The 12195-nt window shown below is 44.5% G+C and overlaps 1 protein-coding gene across 1 annotated transcript in view; it reads right to left on the bottom strand.

Moving 5' to 3' along the window:
• Positions 1–1749: 1749 nt before the first annotated feature.
• The window catches only part of GABRR2 (gamma-aminobutyric acid type A receptor subunit rho2), a 40307-nt gene continuing 29861 nt past the window's right edge, over positions 1750–12195 (bottom strand). The window contains exons 4-9 of the mRNA XM_052645815.1: positions 11304–11527; positions 10162–10244; positions 9843–9983; positions 7567–7719; positions 6292–6488; positions 1750–2061 (exon numbers count right to left, since the gene is read on the bottom strand). Coding sequence (XP_052501775.1) covers positions 1750–2061; positions 6292–6488; positions 7567–7719; positions 9843–9983; positions 10162–10244; positions 11304–11527 — 1110 coding nt within the window. The remainder of the gene's footprint in view (positions 2062–6291; positions 6489–7566; positions 7720–9842; positions 9984–10161; positions 10245–11303; positions 11528–12195) is intronic.

Below are 12195 nucleotides of genomic sequence, written 5' to 3'. Positions count from 1 at the left end.
GAGTAGAGTACTTGAAATGTGGCTAAAGCCGTGTGGCAAGAACTCAGGTTTTTTTAACTTTAATTAACTTAAATTTAAATTCATGGCCAGTGGCTACCATACTGGAAAGCCCACGTTTTAGCATGTACTTTCTACATGTGCACTTGGCATGAACATTTCTTCTCCAGATCCCCAACCTTCAGGGAACAGCTCAGAAGCTGTTATCTCCACGAGATTCAGCCTTCCACTGGAAATCATTCCTTCCTCAGAATTTCCATTACACATTGAACCATTTTTGTTGCGTGTAACATTTTTAATGTATACATAATCATATATCACATCCTTGACCAGTCCTTTCTCTGAAGGCTGTGTGAGAATATAATTATGTCTTCTTCTTACTTTGAACCCCACTATGTCTAGTGTAGTGAAAAAAAGTGAAAGTGTTAGACACTCTGTTGTGTCCAATTCTTTGCGACCCCATGGACTGTAGCCCATCAAGCTCCTCTGTCCACGGAATTCTCCAGGCAAGAATACTAGAGTGGGTTGCCATTCCCTTCTCCAGGGAATCTTTCCAACCCAGGGATAAAACCCAGGTCTCCTGCATTGCAAGCAGAGTCTTTACCATTTGAGCCACCAGGAGAGCCCAATATCTACTGTAGGGATGTTTTTAAATGTCTGTTATATGAATCTTCTAATGACTGGAAGCAGAGTTATTCACATTAACAATGAGGAATTGACAAGGATTATTGTGTAGTACAGGATTACCAAAAGACAGATTTGGGCCTTGGCCTCCAGCTCTTGGGAGGTAACTTCTAGACCCCTGAATTGTCCTACCTGATAGGAGGGTCTTTGTTCACCTGGGGGCCTATAGCCATGCCAGATGGTCTAGGCTAACAGTTTGATTTATGATGGGGTCTTGGGCCGAGGGTTATCAACTCAGCCTCTGGAGGAATGGGAGAACCTATAAGGTCAACCATATAGGGAGTCAGCTGTGTCCAGATGGCCAGCCCCCTCAAAAAACTCTGCATCCTGATGAGTTTGGGCAGTGTCTCCCTGGTAGGCAATATTCAGTGTATATTGTCACATATTGCTGAGAAAAATAAGCGTTGGCACAGGCTAGGTATTCAATACTTAATGAGTGGCTGAATGGATGGATGAAAGAATGATGTTCCTTAATACTGCAAAATTATGGGAGTTGCCAGACTCACTCAGGTCAAATCATTTCTTGTCTGGGATCTGAGTTTTCCTTTTTCTTCTTTCCTAGATAGGCACTTAATCCAGGTGTAGAGTTTACAGATTTTTTCATTTCCATTTTGAATCCTCTTTTCCTGTCTCCTGTCAAGAAAGCCCCTAAGCTTGCCTTTCATTTTCCCCTTTCCTCTATAACAGAATCCTAGGCCTAATAAGGGTCTCCGAATCTTTATCTGGAAGGCATTTGAGCCTTTTCTTTATTGGAAGGGGGCCCTCATGAAACTGTTCACACACAAGAACAGAAGAAGACAGTTCCAGAGAGGAAAGAAGTGGGACACAGCACAGCAAGAATGACGAGCAAGCCCACGAGGTCTGGGGAAGGGCAGCTGGAGGGCTCCTGGGGTCCTCCAGGGGCCAGGATTCTGCTCAAGGTGGTCCAGGAGCTGCTGCTCTGTCTGTGAGGGGACATGGTCAGCAGGTCCATGTGTGGACAGCTGGCCAGACCCCATAGATGTCCATATCAGGCAGGACAGTCCAAGGGTTTAGAAGTTACCTTCGCCAGGCACAGCCTCGGAGTCCCTAGGCAAACACTGACCAATAAATCAAGTTGAAAAATATGTAGGAAGCTGGGAATATCAACCGGGAGTATTTGTCGATGGCGTGGGTGTTCTGGAAGATGCGAAGACCCACCTGGCCCTTCAGAAGCCCCTTCTTCCTGGAGGAGCTGGATTCATTGCTCAGGGCTAGGTGGACCACTATTTTGTCTTGTCTTTCTTCTTCTGGCAGAATATGGCTTCTCGGGTACCCAGCTAGGCTGTTGGCCTCGGACTCACTGTAACTTCCATCTAGCATCATGGTTCTTGAGTGAAGCATTCCACACATGCATGGGAACTGCAGGCAACAAACACAGGGGGAGATGTCAGGCACGTTTAGACCTGGAAGAGATCCAGATGAAGGGGCCTGGCTGAGAATATCAGTTCAGTTCAGTTCAGTCTCTCAGTCATGTCCGACTCTTTGTGACCCCATGAATTGCAGCACGCCAGGCCTCCCTGTCCATCACCAACTCCCGGAGTTCATTCAGACTCACGTCCATTGAGTCAGTGACGCCATCCAGCCATCTCATCCTCTGTCGTCCCCTTCTCCTCCTGCCCCCAATCCCTCCCAGCATCAGAGTTTTTTCCAATGAGTCAACTGTTCGCATGAGGTGGCCAAAGTACTAGCCCACAGCTATTCGGAACCACAGAAAGCAGAACTAGCAACATCTCCAGAGATTACTTTGTCCAATGACTCTCTACCCTAGCTGCATATTGGAATCACCTTGGGAGTGCTTTAAACTGGGCACACCTAGGCTCCACTCTAGACTAATTGATTTAAGGCTCTCAGGTTATTCTACCAAGAACCACTTATCTAGTCCAAATGCCCTCAGTTACAGAAGCGAAAACTAAGAACAAGAGAAGCTATACAACTCTCCTGGGATCAGACAGCTGGTATCAGAATTAGGACTTCAAATCCACATATTCTGGTTCCAGCCAGGGGCCCCCACCTCTGTGTATAACTACAAAGATGATTAGGTAGGAGACTGTCCTTATTTTAAAGGGTTACATTTAAGGTTCAAGGGTCACAGTGCCTGCCTGTATTGTATTTTTATTGTTTTATTTTATTTTTTCTTGGATAATCCTCTAAGTATAATTGATTTACAATGTATAGTTTCAGGTATAGAACAAAGTGATTCAGTTTTATATATATAAGTATGCATATGCAGATCAGCAGCAGCATGCATATGCAGATAGATATAGATATATATGAGACCTTTTTCAGAGTCTTTTCCATTCTAGGTTATAACAAGCTATTGAATACAGTTCCCTGTGCTATACAGTACGTCTTTGTTTATCTATTTTATATACAGTAGTGTATATCTGTTCATCCCAAACTCTTAATTTATCCCCTCTCCCACCCGCCCTTTGCCCTGTACTTTTAAATGGTTCAACTGCACTGACCAAAAGATATGTTTATATGAGAAAAAGTTCACACAAAAATGGCAAAATGTCAACAATGTTGGATGGAGGGGCAGGGTGTATGGATGTACATTATCCTATTTTTCCAACCACTTCTGCAAGTATGAAAATGTTCAGAGAAATTATAAGGTGGAGGGAGGGAAATGGTTTTACTTAACTCCTCCTACTTAACTCCTCCTCAGCAAAGTTGGCACCAGTTAACGTTTGGCTCATGAGCCCATATTTGTTGAATGAAGGCTTTGCCGTATTTTGAATGACTCTATACAGGAAAGAATACTTTCCTGTATAAAGTCCAAAAGTATTTAAATACAATCCAAAGGTATTTGATAATAATCTATGTACAGATTATTAAACATTTAAACAAGGATTCACATACCCTAGTAAAAAAGGATTTGTGTTTGATTGATGCTGGAAAAAGGTATGATGCTAGCCAACTGACCATGGGTTTATTCTCAGTCTGTTGGTTGTAATATGTTTCAAACTCTGCTCTCAGTGTGCCTTTTCCATCTGGGAAAGTAAAATAATAACATTTTACACCCTGTCTCTTACTGTCATGGATTTTGAAATATACAGATGGATACCAAGAGGCATTAGGATACAAAAATAGATGAGAAAAATCAAAATTACTTGAATTATTTTTACACTTGAAGAAATCTGTAGTTTGGAGAGCTATTTTTTTAATCAGGCATGATTGTTTCATTATAATTTCTATGTCTTGTCCCATCAGCAATAATAATTAAGTAGCACACTAATACATTCCTAGATTAATTAACAGATTTTAAGGATAAGGGTTAATAAGAGGTCATCTATTCAATTCTTTGCATTTAGATATAATCACACCCAAACTTGGTAACATTATGAGACATTGTTTTATCACTGGGGACTTCTTTTTTTAAGACACAGGTCTTTACTCCTTTTCCATGCTCTAAGCTGAAATTCTGTCTGCTAAAACAAACACAGACTTTTAAGATTTTGAGTTAGAATCAGGTGATGCTCAAGATTATGGAAAATCTCTATTTCCCACATCAGCTCATTTCTAAGAAAAATTAAGCGGCTCTTGGCACATTGGGCAGGTCTGGACAATCAGCCGAAGAATTTGAGCACATATAGTGGAGCAGACCCCGTGCCTCCACGCTTTGCCTTCCAGCTTCAACCCAAAGTAGCATAGAGCCCCCTTTTGAACCTGGGTGAATCTAGCAGGCTCTGGTTAGACTTGCCGTCTGCAGAGCAGAAGCCAGACTTTAGTGGGCATCAGAATTGCTCGGGAAATTGTCAGCAATGCCAATTCCAGGGTGCCAGCTCCAGAGAATCTTAATCCATAGGTATGGGGTATGCCTGGAATCTTCATCTATAGTAGGCTGAGAAGGTGAATCCAGGCCTCTTTGGGAACCTCAGCTCCCCTGGGGGCCATGTTAACAGTCGTGAATAGTGATTTCTCTGTGGAGCAGTGAGAAAGAGATTTCATGTCTCCCCACCTGTCTAGCCTCCAGCAACTAACTACACCTTCTCAACCTTTCAATCACATGTTTGACAACAGTGGAGAGCAAGTCCTTACTTCCCGGATTTCTGTTCCCATAGACAGGGAACTAGACTTGGGACCAATGGTCTGTCCACTGATGACTTCCTCTTTGCTCCTTAGATAGCGTTGTATCATCACTGCCCAAGACCAGGCTTATCATATGGTAATAGGTTGATGATCTGCCTGAGAACATGTTATATGAGGTTAATAGTTCATAAGCCCATATTTGTTAGAGGGAGCCTTTGCTATTTTTTTTGAAAAGCTCTCCACAAGGAAAGCCTCAGTTCATTTCAGTTCAGTTCAGTTGCTCAGTCGTGTCCGACTCTTTGCGACCCCACGAATCAGCACGCCAGGCCTCCCTGTCCATCACCAACTCCCGGAGTTCACTCAGACTCATGTCTATAGAGTCAGTGATGCCATCCAGCCATCTCATCCTCTGTCGTCCCCTTCTCCTCCTGCCCCCAATCCCTCCCAGCATCAGAGTCTTTTCCAATGAGTCAACTCTTCGCATGGGGTGGCCAAAGTACTGGAGTTTCAGCTTTAGCCTAACAGATTATAAATCAAGTGCTTAAGTAGAATCAAAGGCATTGGATAATGATCAACGTACAGATTATTGAAAATGTGAACAAATACCCAAATGCTGAAGCAGAAAATTTCTGAGGAGAACTTGGAATGTGTATCTTAAACATTCTAGCATATTTAAAGACACCCTGAAAATACTTAGCAGATATATTGTGGAATTGAAAGACTATTTTTGAAAATGCAACACATCCTCTTTGCCTAAAATTTAAAGCTCTCTTATGCAAAGGAGCTCCCAGACATCTAGACATGCATCAATGTAGGATTTTTCAGTCCCCTAATCTCTACATCTTTCAGATGAACATCATTTTTATTAGTGCAATGATTAGTAAGGATTTGGTAACAAGTTGGCATTTTATTTCTTAACATGATTAATAAGAGTCTGTGTGTGAATAGAATAGACTTTCCCTCTCTGCCCACGTGCATTGCCCATTTGTCCATTTGCCCATTTGCCCATTTGCATTCCATCTCATAGTATACTTTAGTGTAGTGCAGTGCTGTGTAGATAGCACAGTATTTCCAATGAACCTAAAGGCTAAAGTCTCAGGATCAATGGGCCAGAGAACTGACAAATATATGAGTTTTTTATTTTAGAACTTTCCTCTTGTCTGCTCAAAGGCCATGGAGACATTTTCCCTAGACATGTTCAGGAATGACAGTGAGACTTTACGTGCATCTAGAACCACACAATTTCAAAGTAACTTTCCCATACATCATTGCAAGGGTGTTGTAACCCTTAACAGTAACCCTGGGAGGTAGGTGGGGTGAGGATTCCGTTTTACTTTTTTAAAACGGATGAGGAAACTGAGGCCCAAGAGAAGTGGCAGAGCTGAGACCAAGAACCCAAGTCTAGTCCAAAGACGAGCTACTTCCTGGGATCCCTTGTGATAGAAGCTAGAATATTCTGAAATGGATCCTCCTCCTTTTGCACAAACATTCTCCCTCCCACTGTCCTCATCCAACCGGCAGCATGGACTCCAACAAAGAAATGAATGAAACCTCTCTCGCCTTCTCCTGCAGCTTCCGCTCCTTCCGCTCCTGCACGGTGGTCAGGTAGTTGACGGCCGCGTACTCCAGCACCGAGAGGAACACGAACACGAAGCTGACCCAGAGGTAGATGTCCACGGCCTTGATGTAGGACACGCGGGGCATGGAGGCGTTCACGCCCGTGATGATGGTGGACATGGTCAGCACCGTGGTGATCCCTGCAATGTCCAGCTTTAGTTCAGCCTCTGACAAGCGTACATGGCGGCCCCATTTTACATTCTCTCTCTCTCTTATATCCAACCAGAAGTGCCCCTGGCAGGTTTCCACCTCATAGAGGTGTGAGGGTTTGCTCCAAAGCAGCCACCCCATTCTCCTCCTGGGCCACTCACTGCATGTCCCCTTTCTGAGCCCCTTGGAGCTGGGGGTCTCTGTGATGTGACTGCCAAGATCCATGGTGCATCCCAGAGGATCTGCTCAGATGTGGAATTCAAGACAGTCACTGTGAAAATCGACTATACATCAATAAAAAATAATTTTTTTAAATTTAATAAAAATGTAACTAATTGAATTTAAATTTAAAACTAATTAATTTAATTTAATTTAATTAAAATTTAAAAGCAGGGGCTAAAGAACTCCTCTCAAGGAACCTTCCCAAACCTCAAGAAAAGAACACATCTGCCTTCATCTGAGTCCAGAAAGCTTGTCACACCAGTTTCTTCCTCATTGTGCCTTGCTGGTCAAACCCTCTCATGTCTCAGGGCCCAACCTGATTTTGTCCAAATTGACAATGATGAGGTGCAAGTGTTGACTCTGACACTTAGGGGCTTCTAAGGCTAAGCCACAACTCCAGGGAATGCAGCCCCCCTCCTTCCAAGAAATCATGAAACATGGGCCCTGCTCCCAAACTGTGTCTAAACAAAGCCAACAAACTAAGTTTTTGTATTTACAGAGTAAGTTTGGGCATTTGTCGAATTGCCTCATTTATCAAAGTACTGAGCTCTGACACTGCCAGTGGTGGAAGTCCACATCCAGAAAGTGGACTTTCTGACAGTACTCTCTTTCTGAAATGATTTGAGCAGAGGTGGTGTGGTTTGAGCTCCCTCAGGTTTTCACCATGTGGTCTGGGAAACTGAGGGCAGCGTGGAACTGGAAAGCAAGAAGTAGGAGGAAAGTTCGCTCCTCTGACTCTGATAGACCATCACTTAAGAACCCTAAATGGTGATTTTTTCTTCTCTACTGGTTGAAAAAAATAAAAAACAAAAACCCACCCTGCCACACCTTATCAAGTGCTTTTACCCAGTGAGACTCTGGCGGGCACGGCTCTGCGGTCGATCCAGAAGGACACCCAGGACAGCATGACCATCAGAGTGGCGGGAAAGTAGGTTTGGAGCAAGAAGAAGAAGATGTGGCGACGCAACGTGAAGTTGATGTACAGACGGTTGTACCAGCCTGCGGGACACAGAAAGAAGCCAGTGAGATCCCATCACAGAGGCAAAAACAAACTCCTTTCCTGGGAGCCCTTCTTTCCCCATCATCATATTCATCTTCAGCAGAAAGTTAAAAGTTCATGATTGGTTGCCTTAGTACAATAAGCTTCCTTTCTAAAATCTAATCCCTCTGAGGCTCAGTTTTCTGGTCTATAAACTGGGGAGAATATCAATATTATCTACACCATAGATTCATTGGGTAGACAGTAGTTAATTCATATAAAACGCTCAAAACAGCAGCACATAATGAAAAAGAAATTCTTTAAAATGGCTTTAGGGGCTTCCCTGGCAGCCCAGTGGTTAAGACTGCACACTTCCATTGCAGGGGGCACAAGTTCTACCCCTGGTTGATCCCTCATGCTGCTTGGTGCAGCCAAAAAATAAATAATTTGTTTCAAAAAAAAAGGTTTTAGAAAGGAGTTTATTTAAACTTGCCAAGAAGAGATGGGAAAAGAAGATTGTGTGCCAAATACACATCAGAGCAGAAGAGAAGAGAGGGATGAAGGTGAGCACCATGGACATAAAGGGAAGCTGGCACGGCCTGTCCTGACACCCTTGGCTGGGGCTCACTCTTCTCCACTGTTGTATGTTGTGGACAGAAGGGTGGGGCTGGGGGCAGGTAAACGGGGAGAGAGTGGCCATGCAGGAGCAGACAGTAGCACAAAATCTTCCCACACCTGTGCCCGAGCTTCTCAGCACTGGGACAGGAAGGGTAAGGAAGTGAGAAGTCCTCTATGGACCTGTGGCTACTGCAGAGCTGTATATTGTATAAAGGTACATTGAAGTCCTAACTCCCACCACCTGTGAATGTGACCTTACTGAGAAATCAGGTCTTCAGTGTAAGGTGAGGTCTCTTTGAGTTAGGGTGGCCCATAACCCAATTGCAGGGGTCCTTAGAGAAGAGGGGAGTTTGAACATAGATGCACAAAAACACGGGCTTCCCTGGTGGGTCAGATGGTAATGCTCTGCCTGCAATGCAGGAGGCCTGGGTTCAGTCCCCAGGTTGGGAAGATCTCCTAGAGAAGGGAATGGCTACCCATGCCAGTATTCTTGCCTGGAGAATTCCATGGGTAGAGGAGCCTGGTGTGCTACAGTCCACGGGGTTGCAAAGAGTCAGACATACCACAGACACACCAGAGACACAGGGAGCCACATAACAATAAAGGCTGAGGTTGAAGTAATGCTACAACCACCAGGAGCTGATAGGAGGCAGGGAAGGATTCCTTCCCAGAGTCTTCAGGAGGAGCAGAGCCTCCAGAGCCTCCAGCAGAGCTTCCAGCCTCAGCACTGGGAGTGAACACATTCCTATTGTTTCAAGCATCCAGTTTGTGGTACTTTGTTAGGCAACTATTTACAAGGGCTGATGGTGAGATCAGAGAAGAGCTCACAAATGGACACTCTCAAAACTTCAAATATGGACCCAGGGTCCAAGAAGAGGTCACACTACACATGAGAAATGAATCTATATCTCTGAATATAGGTTGTAAATACATTTCCCTGGGAAGCTATCCATCTATATCATTAAGTCAGATGAATCAGTTTATAGAATCGTGTGTAAAACCTGACTTTTGTAAAATTACACTTTTGTAATTTTTCTAAGGGCTTTCCAGGTGGCTCAGTGGTAGAGAATCCGCCTGCCAAGAAGGAGACACCAGTTCTATCCCTGGGTTGGAACGATGGTCTGGAGAAGGAAATGTCAACCCACTCCAGTAGCCTTGCCTGGGAAATCCCAAGGGCAGAGAAGGCAGGCAGGCTACAGTCCATGAGGTCTCAAAAGAGTCAGATATTACTTAGTGACTAAACAACAACAACAATTTTGTAAAATTACATAATTTTGTAAAATGGCATAATTAATCAGGATGTCTGCAAGCATATTTGCTGAATTGTTCAGAATAAGTGCCTCCAGCCATGGGATTTCAGTGGACAGCAACTTTTAAATCCTCTGCATTTAAGTGCTATTTTTCTTTTGTTGCACTATGCATTATTAAAATAATTTAAAAATTCTTTTCATCGGAAGGGGGCCAAAGAAGAATTATAGTGCGTTTTCTTCCACATGTGAACCCAACTGTGGCGGAAGTTAGCTACCTGTGCTGCTGTAGAAGGCCAGTCTGGAAGTGGTGTGGAATTTCTGAATCAGAAACTGAGATAGGGAGATCTTTTCATCCGTTTTCAGGGATTCGTCCCCATTCTTCCAATACAGCATCAGATCTTCATCTGTATATGCATCTTTGGGGAGAGGAAAAGAAGTTAATTTGACTCCTTGTCTTCTGAGGCAAGGTGGAGCAACAGGTCCTGGGAGTAAATAGGTCTTATCTCTGGCAGGCGGTACTCAGTCTCAGAGTTACTAAAATGGCACAGGGAGGGAAGAAGGCAAAGATCTGTCATTACGAATACAGATACTTACAGCTTTCCAGCTCCAAAGAACAGGTCTGAGAATCCAGGGGAAAGTGGCTGAAATCCATGTTGCACATGGCAGTGACCGTAATCCTAGAATCCAAACAAACATTCGGGTCATTCAGTGACCTACTGACTCGCTTGTCTACCCATAGTAAGGAGGACATAGACGTGGCCAGGAGCAGCTGCCTCCTTCCAGAAGCTTGGAAACCCAGGTCTCTAAATTAACTTTTTTTTTTTTTTTTCGGAGCACCATGTGGCACACTGGACCTTATTTCCCCAGCCAGGGATTGAACCTGTGTCCCCTGCTTTGGAGGCACTGAGTCTTAACCACTGAGTCCCTCTAAGTTAACTTTTAGAGTTTTGTCTTCTGTATATGGTGGTATTTGCTCTGCCCAGATGCCAGCTCCTGAGGGTGTTGGTTGTGAATGACCCACACTGGCACCTCCCCCGGGCATTGTTCTTATCCAGAGAGCCACCTTCCCCAGAGATGCCTGGAGGTTATGCCTCTGTAGCCCCCACTCAAGGTTATTAGCATCAGATTCTGGCAAACTGTACAGGCAGGCCAGGAAGGTGGGAGATAAGACTGTAATCACTCAAGTCAGCCCAGAAGACATTCTACGGTAGCACCTATTAAGCAGTAGCTATTGCTATTTTTCTAATGTTTATTATTAATAAACATTGATAATATGTTTGATAGAATCATAGGCTGTTAGAGGTGGAGGGTGTAAAGAAGGTCATTGTCTCCTTCAATTCATTCAGGCTCAATTAGTTTCCTAACCCAAGCTTAAGATCCCCAGTGATGGGGAAGTTACCACCTACTATGGTGGCCATTTCATCTTTAGAGAGTTCTGTTATCAGAAGGTTCAGACCTTCCCATGTATTCCATAGACCCAACCACAGGGGCAAACTCTCCAGGGCCAAATGGACAGACCACACATTTTTTTTAACAGAGGGTTATTTTTTTCTTTGTGGTGGTTTTTTAACTCGAAATTGAATAGCTAATTCATTCCACAAATACCGTTTCCTCACCTATCATGAAAAGCACAGTTTAGCTCTGACGATACAGTGGTAAAGCCACCACTTTCCCTGGCATTGTCCACACGTATTAGAATGACTCTAGACAGAGACCATGACCCCGGGGACAGTTACCTCATGCTATACAGCACCTGCCCATCAGGGAACACTCTCAGCATGATGTTGTCTGTGGTGGTGTCATGGATGAACGACCTTTTGGAGTGAACAAAGAACACATCAGGGACCCAGATCTTCTTCACCAGCCGGCCGTCGAAGGTCATGCTCTTGTTGCTGGCGCTGGGGAAAGCCAGCCGCTCATCCTTCCAGTAATGCCGCAGGTACAAGGTCATGGTGAAGTCCTATGGAGCAGGGGTAAGACCAGACAGAGACGCCTTACAAAACTCCCTTCCTGACCGTCCCTTCCACCGCCATGATGGATGCCTCAGGCTCAGCCTCCAGGGTCTGGGTGACAGTCTGCTGTCCTACCGGACCACAGCCACCACTGCCACAGGAAAGAGAATGACTCCTCCTCATGCCTTGTGAGATTGGAGCCCAGGAGACTGCACAGCTCCTCCTTCAGGCATTGCAAAGGAAAAATGGCAGCTGTGATGCCCTCTGGCTGGCATGGAGCCAGCAAGGCAGGATTTCCCCAAAGCCCTGCGCACTCACCAATATCTGTGCACACACAGCTCCTTACCTATTGGCTAACCATTCAGCTCAACTCAGTAGACACTTCCAGAAACCTGGACAGTCAAGTGTCCCATTTAGGAGGATTTCTCAGACTTGTAAGATCTTTGAAGGCAGAATTGTGTCCTGCCTACCACTGAATCTCCAGACCCTAGTTTAGTGCCTGGAAGAGCAGAGAAGTGGATGCTCAATAAATATTTGCAGGATGGGAAAAATGAAGGGAATGAATGGATGAAGAGATAGGCAGCAGTATAATTTCAGCCTGAAACCTTATTCTGTTACCAAGTGTCTCTGTGGTTGTGTCTTAAACTAAGAGTGAAGCCCTTACGCTGCAGTCAGA

The sequence above is a fragment of the Budorcas taxicolor genome, chromosome 9 (assembly GCF_023091745.1).
Source record: "Budorcas taxicolor isolate Tak-1 chromosome 9, Takin1.1, whole genome shotgun sequence".
Classification (NCBI taxonomy): domain Eukaryota; kingdom Metazoa; phylum Chordata; class Mammalia; order Artiodactyla; family Bovidae; genus Budorcas; species Budorcas taxicolor.
Note: the sequence above shows the minus strand (reverse complement) of the source record. Positions and strands in the feature narration are given on the sequence as shown.